This window comes from Vicia villosa, linkage group LG7, assembly GCF_029867415.1.
Source record: "Vicia villosa cultivar HV-30 ecotype Madison, WI linkage group LG7, Vvil1.0, whole genome shotgun sequence".
Lineage (NCBI taxonomy): Eukaryota > Viridiplantae > Streptophyta > Magnoliopsida > Fabales > Fabaceae > Vicia > Vicia villosa.
Window position 1 is genome coordinate 73,339,894 of NC_081186.1, and position 25,878 is coordinate 73,365,771.

Consider the following 25,878-nt stretch of genomic DNA (forward strand, 5'->3'; position numbering starts at 1 on the left):
ACTTGTCTAAGGGTCCAAACACACCCATATATATTAAGGCATAACAAATTTGACTAGGCAGTCTGATTATGATTGCATGATTAGATTTGTTGTTTGCTCTAGTCCGAAAGAAGTTTAAACCTATATTATATTAAGTTCTCAATAAACCCAATGTTTAGAGATGAACCGATCAAATTCAGAGTATTAAATTCGACTCAAATAAAAAAATGGAAACACATACAAAATTTGTATACAAAATCCTGTTGGTTGATTTAAAAAACTTTTCACTCTATTCTAAGTGCTGACAATTGAAACTCAGGTGGCTTTCAAGTTTCAACAATTGCAAAAACATTTTCGATCATCATAATGAAACTGAGCAGAACAACTAGTATACAAGATCAAAAATCTTTTACAACTAAACCCAAAACTCTGTATTACAACTACACAATAGATACATAGACAAAGTGCATACACCTTTAGCTTCGTTTTCTGCTACCAGTTGATCCACTGCTACCTTGAAACAAATCGTTGAGTTTCACTTCAATTTCCTCCGTTTCATACTTAACATATTTATCAGTATTCTTACCAACTTCAGCAAGACTCTGAAACCTGCCAATGAATTTTCTATAAGCTGGTAACAACAGTTTCTCAATGGAAATTCTTATTTCTTCCTTAAGCTGTTTATCAAAGATAAACCATGAAGATTGAACTCTGCATAACTCATCAAACGCCGTGTTGAACGATTTCAGCTTCTCTTTCATAGACTTTGCTATGGCATTAGGTGGCACTGAGCCACTGTTCTCCAATTTTAGAAACCCAAACACCTTATTCCATGAGCTTCTCTGATACTGCATATGGTACTGCCGAATTTTCGCAGTGTGTTTTTTGATCCAATCATCTCCTAAAAGTGCTCCTAACTCACTATCTTCAGCCTTTTGAACAATGTACTTGCAGTTATTTATCAAGAAAACATAGCACAGAGCAGGGTCCTTATAGATTCTGGACTTGGCTTCCAAATTGCTTTCTAATAGCTCCATAATCCAATCCATTTGCACTGACAAAGAGGAAGACGAATGCATTCTATCATCAATCTTAGGAAACTCCTTTAATGGATGTCCATAGTCTTCAAACACTTGCTCTAATGTCTGTTGTGACCGACACGCAGCACGAAGGTAATTCATCACGTAACGGGTAATCGGGTGAAGTCCGCCACCTGGAACTCCCGCCTTAGCCGGATCTCGGCGAATCAGGTTCTCCAACTCCATGAAAATACCCCTAATTGCTTCCCCTAACCTCTTCCATATCGTCAGTGCTTCATTCCTTAAAGACACACTATACTGATCACAAAATAAAACCTCAAATTCCGGAATTAGGTCACGCAATGTTTCAAAAACATCGAGGATTCTGAATAACCGATCGGGCGAACGGCTTCCAATGGCAACAGCATCAGCAAAATTCAACAACTGAACAGTGGATCCTCTGCAAACCTCCATGAAGGAAAAATCTGCAGCGGAGGAGAATCCGAAGAAAACACGATCACAGAGCCGTCGCTCGCTGGGGAAAAGTATCTTGAGAGCAACATTGGAAGCTTTAATCCATCTTTCAATCTCATCTTCAATATCCTGCCATGGCATCTTCTGAACATCCTCAATACTAAGTTTCTGTAACCCTAATCTCGAAATACTCTCCTCCAAGAACTCCCTCCGGCAGCTACTGTATACATGCGAACACTCCTTTCCAAAACTACCAGCAACCATTCGCTTTGCGATCTCGTGAAGGTCATTAATCGTCACCGACGGCAAAGCATCGATCACGATGTCGTAATCGGTCACCGGCATCGCAACAGGAATCAGATCCTCTTCTTCTCCGCCGTTGTTTTCTTCATCTTCCTCCTCCGAATCAAACGGTAAATTCTCAGTTGAATCATTGTTGTAGGGTTGGTAGGGTTGAGTTAGGTCAAACGACTCACCACCGCGTTCCATGAGTGACCGGAATTCTTCTTCCAGCCGGAACATAGCGTGCTGGAGCATATCCTCGGCGCGTGCAAGACACGTCGCGATGGATTTATCAGCGGTGAGATGGTTCCACTCTGCGACGGAGGCGATTAGGTCGTCGACGGCTTCGAGAAAAGCCTCGGCGTCAGCGGAGTCCGCCCAGATAGGATGATCGGAGGAGACGTAGTGAGAGATCCGACGGTCGAGGGCTTTGAGGCAGTGATCCAGTGCGGCGCAGGTTCTGGGATCTGTATCTAGAACTGGGAGCTTCTCGGAAAGATTCTCCTTCGAGAATCTTCCATCGAAGTTCGAGAATATTTGAAGAATGTCATCGGACATAATGTTGTTGTTATGGCCTAGCGTTTTTGCTATGTGCCGTGCCATAGCGAGTAATTTCTCTTCTCCATTTTCAGCCATTTTTAGAGAATGTATTAAGTTTGAGAATAATCAAATTTGATGAGGAAAATAGAAGCTACAAATTGGAATGATCTAGTAAGTAGAATGATTGGGGAAGAGGGAATGACGGGTATGCCCTTTCTGAGACGCGGTTTTGGGGAATAAGTTGAGGGTAGAGGTGGTATATAACGATGGAAAATTATGTGGATTTTGATGAATGGAGAAGATTAGAAGAAGATAAAGGTGAGAGTGAATGTGGAAAGCAGTTTCTTAGGTTGATGTCAGTAGTCGTTGCAGCCTTGCAGTTAACTTTGATTTTTTTCACCTCTTTGGTGTGAATGTAGGAACTTGAAATATCCAAATGTTGTCGTTGGCTTTTGAATGGTCTTCTGAGGTACTCCCTCTTTCACGTCTCATAGATAAAGGGAATTTATATATATATATATATATATATATATATATATATATATATATATATATATATATATATATATATATATATATATATATATATATATATATATATATATATATATATATATATATATATATATATATATATATATATATATATATATATATATATATATATAGTATTGGTTTTAACTAGAGTGGCCTAGAGTGGCATGAACCAAACGAATAATAATACGATAGCCGATTGTTAATTCTTTAAACATGGTTCGTAGTCATGTATTAAATAAGTTGAACTTAAATTTAAACTTAATGAATCATAGCACATTATGATTTTGTGTTAATCACTCTCACGAAATCATGTGTCATCATAACACATGATTGTGTTACCACGTCATTTTTCTTAATCCCTTTCACAACATGCATAAGTTTTTGTGTATCATACTACTCTACGTCTCTACCTATAACACATTTTTCTCTTAATCTCTTAAAATGCTTTTTAAGTTTTATTTTGAATTTGTATTTCTCTTCATCTTCAACCTTTAATTTTTATTATTGTTATTTTGATTTAACTTTTCAACCTAAAGTGTGAGATCTGAATAAGGAATTGTGTTTTATGATTAACATTTTTTAACGGTTTGAAGATATGAGGTTGATATCTGTGTATTGTTGGAATTCACACTTCCATTGATGCACAATAATTGAAGAAGATGAAGATGAAGGAAGAATTGCATAGAGGAAGAGAGAGAAAAATTTGTAACTAACTTACAAGACTCAATTTCTCAAATCAGAATTTTACTACAAATGCAACAACTATAAGTTTACATACTAACACCCAAAATCAAATTAAACTCAAATGCAAACTTAAATGAAATGCAAATGCAACTACAATGCTGAATTTAAATTACAACTAACTGAAGGATAGAAAAACACTTAGAAAGGGGAGTTTGAATAAATGTGACTTTAAAAACTTGTAAGATAAAAACAATGAACACAATTATTTTTATCCTGGTTCGTTGTTAACGAAACTACTCCAGTCCATCCCTTAGAGTGATTTACCTCAACTGAGGATTTAATCCACTAATCCAACTGATTACAATGGTTATCCATTTAAAAAACTTCTAAGTCTTTTAGAGTATACATATCACAACTTGATCACTCTATGAATTCACCACTTAGAAAACTTCTAAGTCTTCTAGAGTCTACTGATCACAACTTGATCACTCTAGGAACCTTTTACAATCAATGTAAAAATAATGATTACAAGAGTAAGATTGCTTCTTATAATGCTATAATCACAATTGTGATATTTCTCTTAAGTTCTAAGCTTAACACTCACTAAAATATTACAAGAGTTTGTGAGGTTGAAGATGAAGTTCGTGAGCTTTGATTTTGACAGCGTTTTGGTATTTTGCGCAAGTGTTCTTTTTTTGCTGTTTCTGATCAGAACTTCTATATATAGGCGTTGGGAGAAGATGACCGTTGGGTTGCATTTAATGCTTTGCATGAATAGTACAACGTTGCATTTAATGTTTCACACTTTTGTCAACTACATCGAGCCATGCTTTTGCTGCTTTTACTGACTTTGCCTTTTGTAGCTTCTAATGTTTCTTTTGTCAGTCGGAGATTAGACTTAATAGTCTGTCATCTTGTACTTGCTTATGAACTCAGATTTGTAGATAACAACGTTTGAATATCATAGTCAAACAGCTTGGTGCAGAGCATCTTCTTGTCTTCTGACTTTGAAGAGCTTGAGCGTGATACCATTCAGAACTTCAGTGCTTCTACTTCTGACTTCATGTTCTTCTGATACTTCATAGTTCATGTTCTGATTCTGCTTGACCATCTTCTGATGTCTTGTCAGAGCATGTTCTGATGTAGCCATTCAGAACCTTCTGAGTCATTGCTTCTGAGCACTGATTTGTGCATACTCTTTCTATATTTCCTGAAATGGAAAATGCAAAGGATTAGAGTACCACATTGTCTTATACAAACTTCATATATAATGTTATCATCAAAACATAGAATATTGATCATAACAAATCTTGTTCTAACACTAACTGCATCCTTTAATTCATATTCAATCAATTAAAAAACAACAACATCAATTTCATCCCTCAAACTGATGAAATGTTCAATCTTGATAGCCTTAGTCAGCACATCTGCAAGTTGCTTCTGAGTGCTACAGTGAACAACTTCAAACACTCCATTATGATCTTAATTTAGCATAAAATAATACTTAGCATCTATATATTTGTTTCTCCAATGCAACTTTATGTTATTAGCACAGTTTATTGCCGACTTGTTATCAATCATCAGTTTGACTGGTTTGCTCACCTTGAACTTCAGTTCGTGCAACAAATTCATTAGGCAAACAACTTGGCACGTAGACAATGCTCTAGCAATATATTCAACTTCATAGATTAACAATGCAACCATTGTTTGCTTATTGGAACACCAAGAAATGTGAGCACCTAGATACATAAATATGTATCCTATAATACTCCTTTTGTCTACATTGTCTTCACACTAGTCAAAGTTTGAATAGCAAATCAGCTCAACAACATCTGACACTCCATATGAAAACAGAATTTCATGCTTCAGAGTCTCCTTTAAATACTTAAGGATTTTGACTAAAACTTAATAATATGACCACTTTGGTTTACTCATTAACCTACTCCCCATTCCAATTGCATAACATATGTCACGTCTGGTATTGTATAGATATCTTAGAGAGCTAACCACATGTTTGAAGGTTGTAGCATCTACTTCCTCACCATCTGGATTAGAGTCTAGCTTATCGTTTGTTTCTACAAGTGTGATTGCAGACTTGTTGTTCATCATATCAAACCTCTCCAACAGCTCAAGTTCATACTTCATCTGATACATAATGATTCTCTTTTTTACCATAAAATCTCCATTCGTAGAAAATATATCATATTTCTAAGGTCAGATATATCAAAAGCATTCATCAACACCTTTTGGACTTGTTTATCTAAGTACTACAACTTCCTATTAGCAATAGTCATCTACATAAAGAGACGCAAGAATCACATTTCCATTAGAGGTATGTTGCACATACAAACCATACTCCATTTCACATTTTCTGAAGCCCTGATAATTGAAAAATGAATCAATTTCCAGATTCCAAACCCTTTAAAACATCAAATCATATAATTAATTTAAATTTTACAGTCTGACTTGGCGGAATATATGATTATCATTAGGTGACAATAAGGGTGTTCGCGGTTCGGTTTGTATTGGTTTTCAGGCAAAAATTCATCTGATCCAAAGATAACTTTACTTGCGATTCAGTTTGGTTTTGGATGATATATTAAAAAAATGGATCTTATCCAATCTAATTTATTTGAATTGGTTTGGATATGAACATCCATGGTTGACAAAGTAAAAATAATTTACACTCTTAGTGCACTGTCGCTTTTCTTTATGAAATTTATAAATATTTAATTTTATTTTAATCTAGTATACATAATTTGTGTAAAAAAAAATCTAATAAGTTTATACTTATTTACAAAATTACAAATGTAAATTTAAATATAATAGTACTCTAACTAGGTTTAACCACAAAGCAATTGCTTTCCTTCCTACTTTTCTGATTGCCGTCAAATATATAATATGACAAAATTGTTATGTGATCTTTTTCACTAAGCAGCAACTCATCACAATCTCAATCCCTGTAATGGAGAATGCAGCACCCAATGATTGGATCAGCAATTTACCGGATGAGTTACTTCTTCACATCCTCTCTTTACTTCCAATCAAACTTGCTTTCTCCACCACCGTTCTCTCCAAGAGATGGACTCCACTCAGCAAACTACTCACGGCTCTCCACTTCCACGACGAATCCCTTCATGACAAAGATGCCTTCGTTCACTTCCGTAGCTTCCTTGACTCAGTCATGCTCTCCATAAAACTTATCAAAACACTTCACCTCAAATGTGAGTCTATCCATTGGCAGCAACATGGCCGTTTCAACAATTTGATCCAAACTGCCAAACGCCATCCTCTGGAGAATCTCTACCTATATTTTACTTTATTTAATATGAACAACAGAATCACCTTGCCACCAACTACTTTCACCTTTCCAAAGCTTGTGGTTCTCAAAGTGAAGAATTTCGGTTTGCAGGGTGATATCTCCGTGGATCTTCCATCGCTTAAGACCCTTCATTTAGATGTTATTTACTTGAAAAATCATGAGAATTTCAAAAAGTTTATTTATGGGTGTCCCATTTTGGAAGATTTGAATATCACTCACGTTTATTATATCACGCAAGATGAGAGTTCCAAGGTCAATACAGGAGAATTTAAATCCTTACAGAAGTTGATCAGAGCCGACATCTGTGAATCTGATGTTCCCTTCACAGCAATTTATAATGTACAGATTTTAAAACTTTGGGTAAGTTATAGATTTGATATGAAATTTTAAGGAATCACAGTCATGGTTTTAAATTCCTGGCGCGTGAATGTGGATGTCTTGCGGGTGTTGCAATTACAGTCATTGTGATTGCTATGCATATTGCGGCTGTATATTTATTTGAAAATGTTTGAAATACATACTGAAAAACAATTGACGTTAAGATTTTTTCTTACATCATAAGTAAATTAATTTTCAGATTTTGAAATTTTGAGTTTTGATAAAAATATTTAAAGAAAAGTGGACAAAGGTGTTTGATGTGCAGCTTCGCATGATTTTAGCAGTAATTGCGGTCCGATATGGTTGCGAAGACTATCGCACCAATAATATTGAGAGCAGAGTACAATTGGCGTCTGATGATGAGAATCAAACATATATGAAGCTGTCACATTGGGCAGTTGACATTAAATTTCATTTTGATATTATATAAAATTATTGTAGGTGAATAGAAAGCTTCCTGAGCAAGTGATTATTCCCAATAACAGAAGCTTTCAAAACTTAATCCACCTTGAACTGTTTGCAATCGCCTCAGAATACTGTGAAGATCTGATGGGCCTGCTCCAGAATTGCCCCAAACTTCAAAGTCTCACTATTGCTGTGGTTATTTTCTGTTTTGTCTTGTTTATGTTCCTTCTTTTTTTCCTTTTGGTGTTGTTTCACAAATCTTATTTTGTTATATGTTTTGCAGTTGCGAGACCAAGATTTATTCAAAAACTGGAAATACCCAATTACGGTTCCTAATTGTATTTCTTCTCACCTCCGATCATGTACTTTAAGGTTTGACGCCTTCGAAGTTGACCTTCGATTAGCAACGTATATTTTAAAATATGCACCACTTTTAGAAGTCCTGAAATTCACCTTGTTTGATGCATTACAACTCCGAGGTGCTTTAGAAGAATTAATCTCGTGTCCAAGAATTTCTTCGAAGTGTAATATTAATATTTCAATTGGTTTTGGTTATTAGAATGTTGGGCATAATTCCTCAATTTTTTTTAACCCTTATCTTTTTCAAGTTTATAATGTCCATTGCAAACTATATTATAATCTAACTTGAGGGTGAATGGCCATTGCAAACTATATTTTAGCTTTTTACTGGTGATTAAGAATTTACTTTGATTTTCAACATTGTGATCAAACAATTGTTGAAGAGGAAGGCTAACAGAAATGTGTCATAACATTCATGTGAAAATCAATGGTAATACACCATTGTTAACAGATAAAGGTGCAGAATGATGAAAGAAGAATATAGTTCTGCTCTAGTTTTATTACTCACAAAATCTAATCTGTACAATGCAATGCTTGGCTCATATATACACAGCACAACAAAACTAAAAACTAAGCTACCCAATAGAATGAGAACACTTGGCAAAACGGTTATGGCTATTAGTGCTTAGTAGGCGAGTTAGTTGCTGACCCATTTTTATCTTGTGCTTTCACATCCCCCCTCAAGCTAGAGAAGATATTAATCATTCCTAGCTTGGCTTGTAGTGATTGAAATGGTCCTGGCTGCAGAGACTTTGTTAAAATATCAGCTACCTGTTCCTTTGAGGATACTGACAGCAAGTGTATTAGGCCTGACTGCACTTTGTCCCTAACAACATGGCAGTCTATCTCTATATGCTTTGTTCTCTCATGGAAAACTGGATTGGCAGCTATGTGTAATGCTGACTTGTTGTCACAATAGATGACAATGGGCTTAGAATGCTCTATCTGAAAATCTTGTAGCAGGTTCTTAAGCCATTGTCCTTCGCAAGTGGTGTGAGCCAAAGCCCTATATTCTGCCTCCGATGAAGACCTCGAGACTACAGTTTGTTTCTTGCTCTTCCAGCTAATCAAAGAGCTTCCAAGAAAGAAACAGAAACCTGTGGTGGATCTTCTGGTGTCTGGACAAGCACCCCAATCTGAATCTGAGAAGCCTTTGAGGTTAAGAGTTGAATTAGTGCTAAAGAACAGTCCTTGTCCAGGACATTGTTTGAGGTATCTGAGAGTGTGTAATCCTGCAAGCATATGTTCATTGGTTGGAGCATCGAGAAACTGACTAAGTTTACTTACAGTGTAAGCAATATCAGGTCTGCTATGAGTCAAGTACAACAATCTCCCAATGAGTCTTCTATATGCTGTGGGATTAGAGATAAGTTCTCCTGAGGATTTGTGTAATTGTAGCTGTGGTTGCATGGGTGTGTTGCAGGGTTTTGCACCAAGTAAGCCTGCATCTTGTATCAGGTCCAATGTGTATTTTCTTTGACACAATGATATCCCGGCTCTTGTCCTTGCTACTTCAAATCCTAGGAAATATTTGAGGGCTCCCAAATCTTTTATGCTAAACTTTATATCCAGTAAATGTTTGATATGTTCAATCTCTTTAACATCAGTCCCCCCTAAAACAAGATCATCTACATACACCAAGATGACTGTAAAACCTGAAGATCTTTGTTTTGTGAAAAGAGAATAGTCAGACTTAGATTGAACATAGCCAGAAGAAGTGAGGGTGTCAGTCAGCTTAGTGTTCCACTGCCTGCTTGCCTGCTTAAGGCCATACAGGGATCTCTGAAGCTTACAAACATAGTTGGAAGCTGGTGTAGTTAATCCAGGAGGAGGATGCATAAAGACCTCTTCATTCAGATCTCCATGAAGGAAAGCTGTGTTGACATCTAATTGGTACAATGGCCATTGATGAACTGCTGCAATGGCAAGAAGCACTCGAATTGTTGTCATTTTTACAACTGGGCTGAAAGTATCCATGTAGTCAATACCCTCAGTTTGAGTGAAGCCCTTGGCAACAAATCTTGCTTTGTATCTTTCCACAGTACCATTGGCATGTAGCTTGAGTTTAAAAACCCATTTGCAGCCGATAGCATGTTTGTGAGGAGGCAAGGGAACCAAAGTCCAGGTATTGTTCTTTTCCAGAGCAAGTAACTCAGCCTTGATAGCAGATTTCCAATTCTCATCACATATGGCAGTCTCATAGCAGGTTGGTTCAGGTATGTGAGAAATGTTTGAAATGAAATGAGAGTATGTAGGAGATATGTGAGCATAAGAAAGAAAAGATGAAATAGGATACTTACATGGGTGAGATGACTGAGATGTAGCTGAGGTGGAATCATGATTTGTGTTACTCAAGAGGTAACAATGGTAGTCTTGTAGGTGTTTAGGTGGTTGAGAGAGTCTGGTAGATTGTCTGCTAGGTAAAGGGTTATTAATGACAGGATTTTGTTGGTTTGGAGGGTTGCGATTGATTAAAGTTTGTTGGTTTGTAGCAGGGCTGGGCAGACTAGGTGGGATAGGTGATGTGGGAATATGTGATTCTATTGTGTGGTTTGTGTCAATTGTGGATATGTGTGGTGAAGTGTCACTATCTAAGATGTCAGAATTTGTTTGTGTCAAAGGGACCAGCTCAGGACTGTTGGGTAATTGATTGTCAAGGAAGGTGTCATCATAAGGGATATAATTGTGGTGAATATGAGACTGTGAGGGAGATGCAGGGATGTTGTGATAGGGAAAAATATGTTCAAAGAAAATAACATCCCTTGAAATAAAAACTTCTCTTGATTGTAAGTCAAATAAAACAAAACCTTTTACACCAGGTTTGAAACCTAAATGTATGCATTTCCTTGATCTAGAATCAAGCTTTTTTCTATGAGAAGTAAGTGTGGTAGCAAAGCAGAGTGAACCAAAGACTTTAAGGTTGGAAATATCAGGAAGTTCATTATGTAGGACCTGGAAGGGTGACTTATGATTCAAATAGGGTGTGGGTAGTCTATTGATGATATGCACAGAGTGGCTAATGGCATGTGCCCAGAAAATTTTTGGCAAGTTGGATTGAAATAATAGAGCTCTAGTAATGGCAAGGAGGTGTTGGTGCTTTCTCTCAACAATGCCATTTTGTTGAGGAGTACCAACACAAGAATTTTGATGTACAATGCCATTGTCACTATAGAAAGAGGAAAGTTTGAACTCATTGCCATTATCACTGCGGATACACTTAACTTTGATGTTAAATTGAGTGTTAACCATGTTAACAAAATTCTTGATAAGAACAGGGGTTTCAGATTTCAGTTTCATTAAAAATATCCAAGTGTATCTACTCTTATCATCAACAACTGTTAAGAAGTATTTAAAACCAGATAATGAAGGATGAGACAAGGGTCCCCAAATATCCATGTGTATAAGATCAAAAAAAGCAGAAGATACACTTGAACTAAGTGGAAAAGGTAATCGTTTTTGTTTAGCATAAAAGCAAGTATCACAAGGCAAAGATGATTTAGTGGTTTGAACAAAAGGAAAATCTTTATTTATATCAATCAATTTATCTACAGATGGGTGGCCAAACCTCATGTGCCACAGGTTACAAGTATCTTTCTTATTACAATTCTCTAAGGAGTTAATGGTTTGATACATGGTGTTACTAGGGAGAGTTTTCATGGAGCTGATGTGTGGTTGAGTGAGGACATACAGACCATGATTCATCTCAGCTACACCAATCATTCTCTTGGATGAGGAATCCTGTATAAGACATTTAGAACCATCAAAAAGCAAATGACAATTCAGGTATTGTGTGATTTTTGGGACAGAGATTAAGTTGAAAGCAAAGTTGGGAAAATAAAGAACATTGATGAGGTAAAAGTTATTATCAAACACAATAGTTCCAGCTAGTTCAGTGGTAGCAATCGTACCATTTGGCAGTTTAATGTGGATAGGCTTTATTTTCTTTATATATTGAAAAAATTGCAAAGAATGACATATATGGTCAGTGGCTCCTGTATCTAAAATGAATGAATGCTGAGAACTATGTATGCTAGGGGTGGCACAAATGATACCTGTTTGATCGAGGGGCTTGGTAGTGAGCTGATTAACACTATGAGACTGCACATGATTTGATTGTTGGAGAAGTGCTAACAAGGCTTTGTGCTGGTCTGGAGTGAAGGACATATACCCTTTGTCAGATTCACCATTGTCCTCTTCATATGCTACAGATTTGGTGTCATCTTCTTCCCCATTTTGTTGACAGTTATTCACAGTGCCTCCTTGCTGCATATGTGGAGGGTAACCATGTTTCTTGAAGCATTGGTCGATGGTGTGGTTAGTCATACTGTTGCACCCCAAAATTTGCCCTCTTTATTTGAGCTATAAGTTAATAATGACGTTTATTTCGTCATTTCAAAATTGAAGAAAAATAATAAAGAGTTTTCATGGGTTTAAGAAGAAAGGCGTGAAAAATGGTTTAAACAGTGGAAATACGAGAAAAATTCGCAAGTCATATTTGGAAGGTGATATGAGCTTAGTTCCCGCGTTGTCTTGACTGTTTCGACGATATCTACAACTTTCGTGTTCGGCTCGGAAGCCAATTCTTTGAGGAAGGTTGCCAGATTTGCAAATTACTTGAGGTTTCGTAGTGAAAAACGGTGCTGAATGTAGGGTTTTGCGCCTCGGAAAATTCATATCTCCTAATCCGCTCGCCGGATTCGCTTGAAAATTTAACTGGAGCTCCGTGGCATCATTACCAAGATTTCATATGTTCGGACCGAAGGCCAAATATGCATGGAAAATTCCCAGCATTTTAAAGATCATCGTGTCGTTTCGGTAAAAGTGTGTTTTCGAGTATGTCGCGACGAGCTCGAAAATTCATAACTTCTTCGGTTTTTATCGAATGAAGTCCATTCCGGAGGCATTTTCTCAGAAATTTCGGTAGCTTCGTTTCTTCGTCACACATGCTTGTTCATATTTTGAGCCGAAGATAGAGTTTTATCGAGTTCTTTGAGCGGTACTCACAAAATTCTGCGCAGTCGCACCAGATGAATCGGCGTTTCTCGCCATTCAAACGGGCGTATTTCCTTCATTGCTTATCGGATTGAGGTGATTCTCGCGGCGACGGGTCAAGAATTTGGTCATCTTCATAATGGCATCGGTTTTGTTCCGAAATTCAGAGCCGAACCGAGTTTCCTTAAAAACGAGCCAAAATAAGACGCGCCGAGGGCAATTTGGACATTTCGCGTTGACAATATATAAACATTTTGCTCTTCACAAATCAAGGGAGGACTCTCATAACTTCAAATTCACCAAAAAGATCAAAAACACTTTCTCTCAAATCTCTCTCAATTCTCTTGAATCAAAACCACAAATTACATAAAACTTTCATCAATATTCATCAATTTCCTTCAAGAATCAAGAGCAATATGGATTGAAGTTCAAGATCTCGAGTTCGGATTCGCTCTCTCTCCTCACTAGATCGCGCGCCTCACCCTCTCTCCCCTTGGATCTTGCTTTCGCGTTCGTGTCGCGTTCGTGTCGTGTTCGCGTTCGTGTCGTGTTCGTGTTTGCGCGTCGGTTAAAGATCTTCATCCGGTAAGCCTTTGAACCTTGAACTAAGTGCTTAATTGTTGATGTTAACATGATTCGAATGCTAGATCTAGCGGTTGATTATGCGTAATTGATGTTGATGATGATTAAATGTTGTATCCGTTGATATCTTTGCTTGCAATTGCATGTGGATGCAAGTTTGGTGCACTATGTGTTTGTTATAATGCTCGCATGAACTTGTTGCTTGATGATTATTGATGATAACTTGAAATCTATGTGGATTGATGCCTAATTGTGTTTGTTTGATGCTCATAATGCTATACAAATTGAGGCAAATTCGTGCTTGGTTACATCTCTTATTGGATGCATGATTGAAGTGCTTTTGGATGTTGATTTTGTTGATTTTTCACTTCTGGTGCTGATGTAACCGGTTACCTGATTGATGTAACCGGTTACATGATTTGTTTTTGGTCATTTTTCGTCACTGTCAGTGATGTAACCGGTTACCTGATTCATGTAACCGGTTACATGCCCCTTTTTTCTCAAAAATTAGTCACTGCCAGTGATGTAACCGGTTACCAGATTCATGTAACCGGTTACATGATCCTGTTTTTCTCAAAAAATGGCTTCTGCTAGTGATGTAACCGGTTACCTGATTCATGTAACCGGTTACATGCTTTTTTTTAGTTTTTTTTTTCCAACTTTGAATGTTCATATCTTTTGACTCGTAACTCCGATTTGCATGTTCTTTATATCGTTGGAAAGCTCGTGAGATGTACTATTTTGTGGAATGATTTGTATTGCTGAATTTTGTGTTTTCCATGATGGTACTTTTGTCGGCTTCCGGTGTGATTTTTGCATGCTTATTCGCGTATTATCGTACCTTTTTCCATGTTTTCTTTGTCCGGTTTATTTTAGAATAGCAATAACGCAATTCCGATTGCGGTGTCTTGTTATCTCTAACGTGTGTGCTAGTGTGCGAGGCTTCTGGACGGTCACCGATCGATACTCATTCTATGAGTGTTCCGCTTTACTTGCGGGACACGATTTCATTCGCTTGCTTTGTGTTCTCATCCTGGAGACACATCTCTATTACTCTATATCTGCTTGTTTGGTTTTCTTGTTCCTCTTGCAGGTGTATTGTGATTGTGTTCGACGCGCGTGTCAACCTTTGTGTGCTTTCATGGCTAATCGGTGTGCTGACTATTTGCTTTTGCTTTGCTAGCTCGCTCGCGGGATCCTTAGTTTCTTCGCTTTGCTTCGCTTTAGTTTACGGATCATCATCCGTTTGGTATTGATCTCGTTTCATATTATTTCCTCGTACTTTATCGCTTTCTCGCATCATCCTTTAACATGAGAAGTAGGACCTAGACATGCATCTGGCCAAGCCCTCGAAAGAGGCTCTGTTTTTGTTGGTGTGTTTACATTTGTGCTTTGCGGCAGGGAGTCACGGTGTAATAAGTCCTATATGGCACTCCGTTAAGTCCTCATGGAAGGCATGCGGTCAAGGGTTCGTAATCAACCCCCGCCTGGTCTCATCGAGTCTGTTTGGTATGCGCACGCCTCGCGTTGCTCGCTTCCGAACGTGCAAAAGATCTTGTTATCGAGTATGTCAGGAAAAGGGTTCATGTAGCCGGACCCCCGCCTTTCCTATAGCTCATGTCACTCGACGTTGATGCTCGGTGTACGCACGCACCGTTTTCCTTTACGATCCGTGACGGCTTGGTTGCTGAGAGGGGTCCGCCCTCTTGTCTATGGCCCGATCATTTTCACGAGGTCTAATGCTTGGTTGACTTGGGTTGAGCTGCTCCCCTTGGCTATGGCGGGACCGCTTTTCTACCATTCGGTCAGTACCGTTGGTTTGTTTGCTTCACGAGCGGATGCTCGTTTGTGTGATATTATTGTGTGCTTCCCCTTTTTTCTCGTAGGTTGCTAGTTTAGCTTAGACTTGTACCCTTTGTATGATAACATTAGGTAGCAAGCTTTCCCCCTTAGCTTAGGTCTTCCTCATGCATTCTTTTAAAACACAAACCACACTCTTTGATTTTCTTTTCTTAAGAACTTGTTATTTCCGCTCCATTCCCAAGCATAAGTCTCCAAAGGTCGAGCAGCGGAGTGTGAATGTAACTCGTTCACCTAAAAAACACAAAACAAACAAAATTAGTTAGCCGAGCTACGGTAGCTCTGATTCTGCAAAACAGATACGTAGGCAGCGGGGTAGGGCCCGTGCGAGCACAATCCTTTCTTTTCCCTACATTCTGCATTCATTTTAGTCCAGATTAGCGTAGATTTGTTACACACCCATAGTTTTAGACACAAGCGTGGATACCATCGAGTACGATGGGCGCGTGGGGTGCTAACACCTTCCCCTCGCGTAACCGAATCCCTTACCCTTTTTCTCTGGTCGTGAGACCGTTGTTTTGTTTTGTGGTTTGCTGGCATTCCCTTCCTTTTCAGGATAAATATGTTAGTGGCGACTCTATTAATTTTCGCGGGTAGCGACACATACCACAGTAAGTGCAGACACGGTTGGTTCTTCCTCTGCCGCGACCAGTGCTGAATCTTCCTCCTCTACCCCGTTGAGAGGAGACATTTCTGCCAGCATATTGATTCTGAGAAGCAGCAAGGATCTTGGATTCATCAAATTGAAGGAGAGTTTGTCGTTCTTGCTGAACAAGAAGGGAATATACTTTGCCAATGCTTGGAAGAGGTTCCATAAGCATGATTTGGGAACGAACAGCTGCATATTGCTCACTGAGTCCTTTTAGAAAGCGAATAACTTGGTCATTGTCCCTATAATTGCGCATTTTGTCAAGCACTAAGCATGCATCGTGACAACCAGTGTGTGGAATAGGACGAAAATTATCAAGCTCCTGCCACAATTTCTTCATTTTCGTGTAATAAGCAGAAATTGTACAATCTCCTTGTTTCAATGTGTAAATTTCTTCCTGAATATCAGAAATACGAAAAACATCACCTTGGTAGAATCGTTCTTTGAGCTCACTCCATATTTCTGCTGCAGTCTCCATCCAAAGAATGCTCTGCGAAATTTCTGGTTCTACAGAGTTACTGAGCCAAGACATAATCATGGTGTTGCATCGATCCCACGCAATAGAATCTCTATCTTCATCAGGAGGACGAGGCAAGGCACCATTGATGAAATGAAGTTTGTGTTTGGAACGAAGCGCGACTTGCACAGCTCGTGACCACGAACGGTAATTGGTACCGGATAAGAGAGGAGTGGCTAGAACATTACCAGGATTTTCATTCGGATATATGAAGTAGGGACTGAGTATATCAGTTTGATATGCTCTTGTGTTACTTGGATTGCCATTGTTTGTGGAGTGTTCTTCCGTCATGACGACAATGGCGGCAAAAAGAGAATTCTCAGCTGAGAATCTTGAATGAAACAAATTGATCTTGGAGAAGAAAGTTCAAGAAAGGTCAACAAGATGTTGAACCTGATGTGAAGGAATTAAAAACGAGAAATGTGAGTTAACGAAGATGACGATGCGGAAGCCAATGGTGGAGATTTTGCTCTGATACCATGTGAAAATCAATGGCAATACACCATTGTTAACAGATAAAGGTGCAGAATGATGAAAGAAGAATATAGTTCTGCTCTAGTTTTATTACTCACAAAATCTAATCTGTACAATGCAATGCTTGGCTCATATATACACAGCACAACAAAACTAAAAACTAAGCTACCCAATAGAATGAGAACACTTGGCAAAACGGTTATGGCTATTAGTGCTTAGTAGGCGAGTTAGTTGCTGACTCATTTTTATCTTGTGCTTTCACAATTCATGTCATGTGTGAGTAATAAAGAACTGTTATTAGTAAAGGTATTTAAATAGATTCATATGTTTTTTTAAAAAAGACTTATTTAAAATTTAATTTCTTTTTTAATTGGATTCAAAGGTGGTTGTAATATTGAAGAAGAGAGAAAAAATTATTTTTAATTTTTTAATTAATACTAAAATTGTGATTCGTTGTGTAAAATCAAGTATTAAGTTCGTGTCTATGTAAGTATTTTTCTTTATCATGTCTACTATGTAAGTATTTTTCTTTATCATGTCTAATATAGCTTGTAGCTAGCCTGGGCTGACGTTGATGCAGCTACGCGAAGAAATTGACTCAAAATAAAAAATCCCAAAATGTTGTTTCTGGGCACAACATGGTCGTGTCACCTGCCACGGGCTTCCCGTGTTGTTCCTAGAATGGGTGGGGTGGGGGGGGGGGGGGGGTAAGAAGGGCGCAGTCTAACACAGCTCATATCGCCTGACACGGCCTGCAAGATAGGATTGTAAGAAATCTCTAGAGTTGGGATCTCCTTCTACAACAGGATAATAAGGAATTGCCTTGAAGGGATTTCCTCGGTCAACTTCATGCAAGATAGTAATGAACTTCCATGAGTGAAGCTTCTCCAGTTTTCCTTGAGGGTACCAGATGAGAAATACCAAAATATCGGTATACAACAGTGGTACCATCTATAGTCTCTTGATGTTCTACAAGGAAATAAGGACATTACGTTATACAGTCATGGCTACGGCGATATATATATATATATATATATATATATATATATATATATATATATATATATATATATATATATATATATATATATATATATATATATATGACGTATCATATGAGAATGACATTTTTATGTGAGAATATGAGAATGAATCTGAACCATTAGATTTTAAAATAAGAAAATTTCTTTACCCACCTCCCTATGGGTGGTCACCTCCTGCGAAAAACCAAAACTACCCCTGCTTCGGAAGTTCATTTCCGAAAGCGTGTTTTTTTAAAAAAATTGACTTACTTCGGAAGTTCATTTCCGAAACAATTATTTCGGAAGTGAACTTCCGAAATACTGCGATTTCTGCAGATTTATCAAAACACTCCCCCTCCCCCAATCATTTACCCTAAATCAAAACAAAAAGTGGCAGAGGCGAAAATTTTTGCAAACAGAATTCCAAAGCTGCATCAAGGCTCCAATCACACTGCTAAACAACATTCAAAAGCCCTCAATCCTAACACTTTGTAAGTTTTGAAATTTTTAGATCTATTATTCAAATGCATGTTATATAGGGTTTTAATTGCATAAATGATATATGGCTAGGTTGTTAGTAGTATTTAGGTTGTTTAGAAGCATTTTGATTTGGTTTGAAGGTTGATTTAGGGGTCTGCCATGGAAGTTGCAGGAAATTGCATCGCAGGGGTGTTTCGGAAGTTCATTTCCGAAAACACCTCCATCCCAGTTTTCGAAAATGAACTTCCGAAATATATCAGAAGTTCAAATTTTTTTTGTTTTTTATTTTGTCTCGCATATTAATCGATTTCAATTGTTTACAGGAACATGTCTTCTAGAGAGGGCGCTAAGGGAAGAAAGGATTCTTCAAAGAAAGAGGTGAAGGAGGTGAAGGAGAAGAAGAAGGTTTCGACCGGCTCTACTTCTCGTTCCCAGGGGGCCCGGGGCCCGGATGCTCAAGCTCAGTCTTCAGGCGTGAGAGTCGTGATCAACGCTGATGGTTCTGAGACTGAGTGGGATGAGGATTGGTATAATTATCTTCATTCGGAGGAGTTCGCTCGTCGGGAAGAATAACGTGTTTTTTTTTGTTTGATGTGTATTTTGTAACGCTCGTCGGGCAGAATAACATGTTTTTGTTTTGTTTTGTTTTGATTTCGGATTGTATCGCACAATGTATTTGTATTGGATTTATCATGTTAGTTTTTGGAAGTGGTAACCGGGGTCGGAACATATGACGGATGAGGTGGATGTCTGGAGGAAGTAGAACTGGAGATACGTCCACCACGAGACAAAGTAGCCAATCAATGTAAGCTATAGTTTATGATTATCATCTGGGGAGGTCATTTCTAAAAAATCAAGATTAAAAATAATAAGATTTTTTTTCTAATTTTTTGTAATGACGTCCCCTGATGATAATGATAAATTATAGCTTACATTGATTGGCTCCTTTGTCTCGCGGTGGACGTACCTCCGGGTCTTCTTCCTCCGGACATCCACCTCCTCCGTCATATGTTTCGGCTCCGGTTACACCTCCTCCGTCATTTGTTACTTTCAGTTGTACGTATTTTTATTAAAATAATAAATAAACCTTTTGAAATTTGGAAGCCTTTTTTTCTCCCCACCACCCTCTCATCCTCACCTACCCGTGTTTAACAATATGTAACTTTAATTTTATGTAATATTATCGTTGTAATTTTCACCCGATTAAATAAAGCGAATTGTTCATTTTCTTCTGTCCAGACCTATTTTCGGAAGTGCATTTCCGAATTCCTCCAAGGGGGGTGCGCTCGGAGATGAACTTCCGAAACACCACATTTTCTGAAAAGTGACTTTATTTCGGAGATGCATCTCCGAAATCAATATTTTATATTAAAAAAAACACGTTTTCGGAAGTTCATTTCCGAAAACACCTTTTTCAAGAAAAAAAGTACAGTTTCGGAAATGAACTTCCGAAACAAGGGGTATTGTGGTAAATTCACCGGAGGTGGCCAAGAAGGTTGGGAGGTGGGTGAAGAAATTCTCTAAAATAAATGGTGGATATTAAGTGTCAATATTTTTTTCTCTTTCCTCAATATTTATTTTAATTATGAAAGAGAGAAAAAAAATCACACTTAATCTCCACCATTTATTTTAAAATCTAATGGTTTAGATTCATTCTCACATTCTCATATAAATTACTCATTCTCACTATGCCATAAAAGACCTATGACAGTGCTTTTTTGGGGCTTTAAAAGCGCTGCTATAGGTTTTAGCAGAGCTTTTGGTTTAGGCAAAAGCGCTGGCGTAGGTAGGCCTAAGGCATCGCTTTTTCTTAAAAAGCGCTTTTACATATTGACATAAGGCAGCGTTTTTTCTTAAAAAGTGCTTTCATATATAGGCCTAAGGCAGCGCTTTTTCTAAAAAAACACTTTCGTTGGTGTTTTTAGTAAACCTATTATTTTTATAATTTCTAATATTTTGACATATCTCAAATTCTCACTAATATTTTTGAGAAGTACATTTATTATATTAAACAAATATAAATTTAAATAAAATACATTTAATATGAAACATTTTATGAATTAGTATTACATATATTTATTATCAAAATACAAATAAAACATCACTAATTTTATAAATGCTCTAGAAGCTAAGTTTACAATCAAATTCTCAAAACACAAAATATATATATATATATATATATATATATATATATATATATATATATATATATATATATATATATATATATATATATATATATATATATATATATATATATATATATTTGCTGTCAAAGAAAACTAGTTCTCTCCAGCCGAACGTAACTCCTCGATGGCCATAATTGACTTTCCAACAATGCACAAATCAACTTCTAATTTATCTTCAATTGTCCAAAAATATTGTTATTCTGGATATTCTGTTGAATTTCAAGTCAACAGTCCTATTATATATTTGCTGTACAACTCGCAACTTAAGGCTTTGCGATTTGGATCTTGACATAGGTTCAGCTTAGATGCATATGTACAATAAAAAGATCTAAATTCAGTAATGAACCAAACCTGCCAAGAAAAAAAAGGTAGTTAAACAAACAATGCACCTTTAGAAGAGTTTGAAACAATTATGAAGTCACGACCATGAAAGTTTACATGAAAATAAACATTGGAAAGTAATAATAAGCACGTAGTGAACTGAAACATATGTTTTAGTAAACATACAAAATCAGAACTGAAACATATGCATATTTTCTTCACCAATTTCTAAATGTTGTGAGTGTAAGTAGAACCTACCTGTTCATTCATTGTGTCAGTAGCATGAAAGTGCATGCAAAAACGACATCAGTTAATTCGTTGTTGCAGTAGTACACAGCGACTTGTTCCCAAGTACACAATCAAAGTATATTGTTATGTAATAGAATTACTTTCATGAAGAAGCCACATAAGCAATAAGCCAAATATTTTGGACTGTATTATTCACCTGACAGTAGATGAACCTTGTTAAGGATTGGCAACCAAGTGTCTGAACAGTCTCATTCTTGGAATAGTCCAAGAGCTCCGAAATTACATTAAGCACATCAACAGCAAAATATGTTCTGCATTTATGCACAACATAAATGAAAAGTTTTAAGACGAATCAAATATAAATTCTGTGTTGGAGATCAATATAATAAATGAGTTGAAGAAAAGGATTCATAATAGATAAAATTCCGCCAACAAAATATGGAAAGATGGAATAATCGATCATGAGAAACTTACATTTTCACCTTACAAATGGAAAGAAACTTAATGAAAGATTCTGCTACAATCTTGACTAGCTTGATGTCCTCGGATCTCAGTTCATTGTAGCATCGTTCTTCAAGATATTTTGCTATCTATCAGAAAGAGCAGAAACAGTGAACCTCAGAAATAAACAGATTTAGCTAATTCAAGCAGATCCTATCTTCCTCGTCATCTTTGAATGAAATTAAAAAAAATACTCATGCATAAATACCTTGGGAATCCGAAAAGGGTTTTTCGCAGCATATTCACATAATTTGATAATTTTCCTTTCATTTGGAAGCTCATCCTGAAGAGTGTTGTTAAACATGAAAATCAGTGTTCTACTTCGTGAACAAATGGATAATAAAGTGATAATATACTATCATATAATTGAATAAAATGATTCACCAACATGTGAAAAATGAAAATTACTGTAATAATTGCCAACATTTCATATGAAAGACATGTCTAGTGTCGACGCACGTGGTTACATTCAGCTACTCTCATTTTTCAAATTATTATCAGTGTCGATTTGTCTATCCAGTATTCATCTATGTATATGTTCTCCAAAGGTAAAACTCGAAAAAGAAAGTGTTATAAGACACGAACCGGGGATTTAGGGAAGATATCAGCAAGCAATTTTATGTAACGTTTGACAGTCTGTCTTGATCTTGACCTCAAAGCAGGACAACAAACACACATACTTCCACAAGCTGGGAAGATCTTCCTTGAGATGATCCCCATTTTCTGCAATTCCGAAAATCAAAATGTTGTTTCATTAATTACGTTGAATAAAAGAAAGGTTCCAAACTTTCACTCTCGATTACGTGTGAAAATCGCAAAGAAGAAAATTATTGAAAGTGATAGATCATACTATCATAGATGTAATTATAAAAGAAGAAAAGTTTCAATATATATCAGAAAATTTTGTCACTAGTGTTCAATGACATTGTTTCATTAATTTTGCTTAATTTTTTTCTTGGATGTCTTACGGTGAAGCTTATGAATTTTAATTTGATGTTTGCTTTTATTGGAGGTGTGTTTTGTTATTTTGTTATTGTTCTTCGCACGTCTATGAATTCACAACAACAGAGAATTGAGACTGCTGTTGATGGTACTGTCTCTGATCATGTTGCCATAGAAATCAATCGCCCCGCCCTTGTTTTTACGATTGGTACAAAGTTCCTTTATCATGCTTTAAATCATTGTAGTCCATTGTGATAAGGGTTGCACCCCTAGTGCGATTTCTTCAATCATTTGCTTATTGGAAAAAAAAATGTTGCCATAGAAATAGATGGTGTGGAAACAAGAGATGATCATGACAATCACCACCAAGAATTACCCTCGTTGTGCAAAAGGTAAGTTTCTGATCATGGCACTAAAAATGTATGTGTTTTAGTTATGAAATAATGTATACTTAGATGATTAAATAAAATGCATGAAAGAAATACATTATGATACTAATTATGATTCTACATGTTTATCATTTTAGGCATTTAGTTACTTCAGTTCAAGACGAGGTGCATCCAAGGAAGAGTTTAGCTGCATATATGGAATTAGTTGATGCTGCGCAACGTATAAGAGCTGCATTTAGAGCACAAACAGAAAAAGAAATAAAGGAATTTAAATTTTTCAATCAAGATAATGAATCACGTAAGAGAGTTGCTGCAATCAAGATTCAACATGCCTTTCATAAGTACAAAGCAAGGAAGATGGCTGATGCTGCTACTCGCATCCAGCGTACCTTCCGTGCAAAGAAGATTCGCAAAAATCAACAAACTGTTAAATTTGTGTTCAGTCAGAAATCTCAATTATGTAACTCTGAGTAACATAGTTAACCATAGTTGGATAGTTTGATTAAAAACTGTTAAACTTGTATTTTTTTTAATTGGTGTTTTATGTTTAGTTTAGGTAAAAAGTGTTCGTCTTGTTTTCACTAAAACCTTAAATTCACTATCTTCTTCATAATGTTAGATCATTAATCCTCAGGCCAAAGTTCCAAATCCAAGAATTCTCGAACCACATTCCCATATCAATCACTTTGGAAGTAGGCAAGTGAGAACGAAGGAAAACATTTGGAAACTGCAATTGTAACTGTACAGACCCCAACCATTTATGCTTCCAAAAGTTGATGCTTATACCATTCCCTTATTTGCACGAGATGGATTTGGAAAACCAGTTTTGATCTTCTTCTGCAGCCAGTCCTATTGCTCTATCATCCTTCCACCATAAATAATCTTTTTTACCATTGTCTTAAGTTGATGTGTCGAGCATTTTGGCTTGAACATCATCATATCTTTCATAATGCTTCATGCCTAACCCTCATTCTTTCTTTGCCTTGCAAGCATTTGACCAACTAACCCAATTGGACCAACTGACCCTACTCTTCTCTCCCACTCCACCCCAAAAAAAAATGCACAATGCAACTTCACAATTTCTTGAATAATTGTTTTACGAACTTTATATAAGGAAAAATAGTATATTGAAATGTTAGTTAGAACCACATTCAACATAATCACTCTTCGGCTTTCCAATAAGGGTCCAAAATGTCCCTTATACTTGGGTTGACCCCCACCGATATTACAAGAAACATATAGGGGATTGAGCAATGCCACATGATAAGAAACTTGAAGCCGCTCAGCTTAGAGTTTCTTCAAACGTGTATCAGCTATGAAGGTTATAGGATAAATGTGCCGATGTCGCAGGACCAAATAAGTAAATGGGACAGAGACAAATCAGTTAAGTTGAATAGGGATACAAAATTCAAAGAAGTACTCAATTCTAGAAAAAGAAAGTACAATATAAGGTAGTTGGTTAAGAATAGTTCAACATCAAAAAAATTCGAAGAGAGGAGATTATTCAACTTCAAAGAAAGGATAATAGTTGCAGCAACATGTGTGAAAACAATTAGAATATCACAATCAAACAACTCTGACAATAGGAGGATAACTTCTAATACAAGACATGGAATATTCTCACTTTCAATGCATCAGAGCAAAATAAAACTGTCTTAAAAGCATCAGAACAGAATCGATTTCAAGCAACAATGGTTGTCTTCCCTAGAATTCCACCATACAAAAAAAATCACCAAACCATCAAATTTACTTGTTGCATAATAGGTACTAATGAGAAACAATAATGATAATTCTAGTAGACTACTTAAATTCAAATGAAAGTTCACATCCCCGCGACATCCTTAGACAGGAAGATAATTCTTCAATAACTTGATGCTTTTGCATTCCATTTGAGGAGCTAGTAGTAACATTGATCGTCATATCTTGTAAAATCCTCGCATTCTGCAAAATATACCTTGAAAATCGAAGATCATTCTCCGAGCCATCAAAATTTAAAATAGTACATGATCTAAGGTGAGACGAAACACATTCAAGATCCAATATTGGGCAGTCCCAATCCTTGGATAAGCCGGTATTCCACTGTCAAAGGATCAAAAACAACATTGGTTAAAATATATAGGAAAAAAATAACAAGCAAAAAAAAAACTAGTCCACAAACCTTTCTAATGAAAAGAATTTGAAGCTTAGGACAATGCCGGAGCAATTCTACTACACCATCCCAACCATGAAAGAATCCATAAAACCATAACTCAACATGAATTAAGTTTCGAAACACCGGAATGCCTTTGAAGATCTCTTCAACATTCATCTCCAAAGATGGCTCCTGTGCCCTGATCATGCGCAAATACTCGACATTACAAATCGAATTAAACGGAACATCGATTGAACCAACTTCAGCTCTAACCAATTTAGACAAGAACAATGATTTGAACTCTCCATCTTCATTATTCTCCTCGCGTCTTATAAAGCTAGGATAACAAGTATGCAGATCTTGTAGATTAGGACAAGCGTTAAGAACTCTTTTGATATCATTCTGATTTTCAAAACGGACAAATTTCAAATGTAGGGTTTTGAGAGATGGAAGATCAACATATAAAGTTGCAGCTTCAACTTCTACTTTCTCAAGTTTCAGAACAACAAGTGTTCTAGAGGTGAAGATGGTTGGATTCAACGTCTCGTTATTCATTCTGAGATTGAATTCCTCCACACGACGTCGTTTTGCAGCTTCTAC

At 36.8% G+C, this 25,878-nt stretch overlaps 5 protein-coding genes across 5 annotated transcripts; 2 read left to right on the forward strand and 3 right to left on the reverse strand.

The window, feature by feature from the left end:
- Positions 1-224: 224 nt before the first annotated feature.
- On the reverse strand, positions 225-2,748 carry LOC131620806 (exocyst complex component EXO70B1-like). Its single transcript, XM_058891974.1, has one exon. The coding sequence runs from the start codon at positions 2,388-2,390 to the stop codon at positions 456-458; it is 1,935 nt and encodes a 644-aa protein (XP_058747957.1). The 5' UTR covers positions 2,391-2,748; the 3' UTR covers positions 225-455.
- Positions 2,749-6,480: 3,732 nt separating this feature from the next.
- Positions 6,481-8,179, forward strand: LOC131619331 (putative FBD-associated F-box protein At3g50710). Its single transcript, XM_058890439.1, has 3 exons — positions 6,481-7,197; positions 7,657-7,815; positions 7,904-8,179. Exons 1-3 carry the CDS (start codon positions 6,481-6,483, stop codon positions 8,177-8,179), a joined length of 1,152 nt encoding a protein of 383 aa, XP_058746422.1.
- Positions 8,180-21,457: 13,278 nt separating this feature from the next.
- On the reverse strand, positions 21,458-22,536 carry LOC131619332 (protein SEMI-ROLLED LEAF 2-like). Its single transcript, XM_058890440.1, has 4 exons — positions 22,402-22,536; positions 22,025-22,099; positions 21,790-21,905; positions 21,458-21,626 (listed from the first exon to the last, which is right to left on the reverse strand). Exons 1-4 carry the CDS (start codon positions 22,534-22,536, stop codon positions 21,458-21,460), a joined length of 495 nt encoding a protein of 164 aa, XP_058746423.1.
- A 330-nt stretch (positions 22,537-22,866) lies between these two features.
- LOC131619333 (calmodulin-binding transcription activator 6-like) lies at positions 22,867-23,672 on the forward strand. The gene is made up of 3 exons (XM_058890441.1): positions 22,867-22,923; positions 23,032-23,150; positions 23,285-23,672. Exons 1-3 carry the CDS (start codon positions 22,867-22,869, stop codon positions 23,619-23,621), a joined length of 513 nt encoding a protein of 170 aa, XP_058746424.1. The 3' UTR covers positions 23,622-23,672.
- A 603-nt stretch (positions 23,673-24,275) lies between these two features.
- Positions 24,276-25,870, reverse strand: LOC131617440 (F-box/FBD/LRR-repeat protein At5g56420-like). The gene is made up of 2 exons (XM_058888725.1): positions 25,306-25,870; positions 24,276-25,226 (listed from the first exon to the last, which is right to left on the reverse strand). Exons 1-2 carry the CDS (start codon positions 25,831-25,833, stop codon positions 24,948-24,950), a joined length of 807 nt encoding a protein of 268 aa, XP_058744708.1. The 5' UTR covers positions 25,834-25,870; the 3' UTR covers positions 24,276-24,947.
- Between the last annotated feature and the right edge of the window lie 8 nt (positions 25,871-25,878).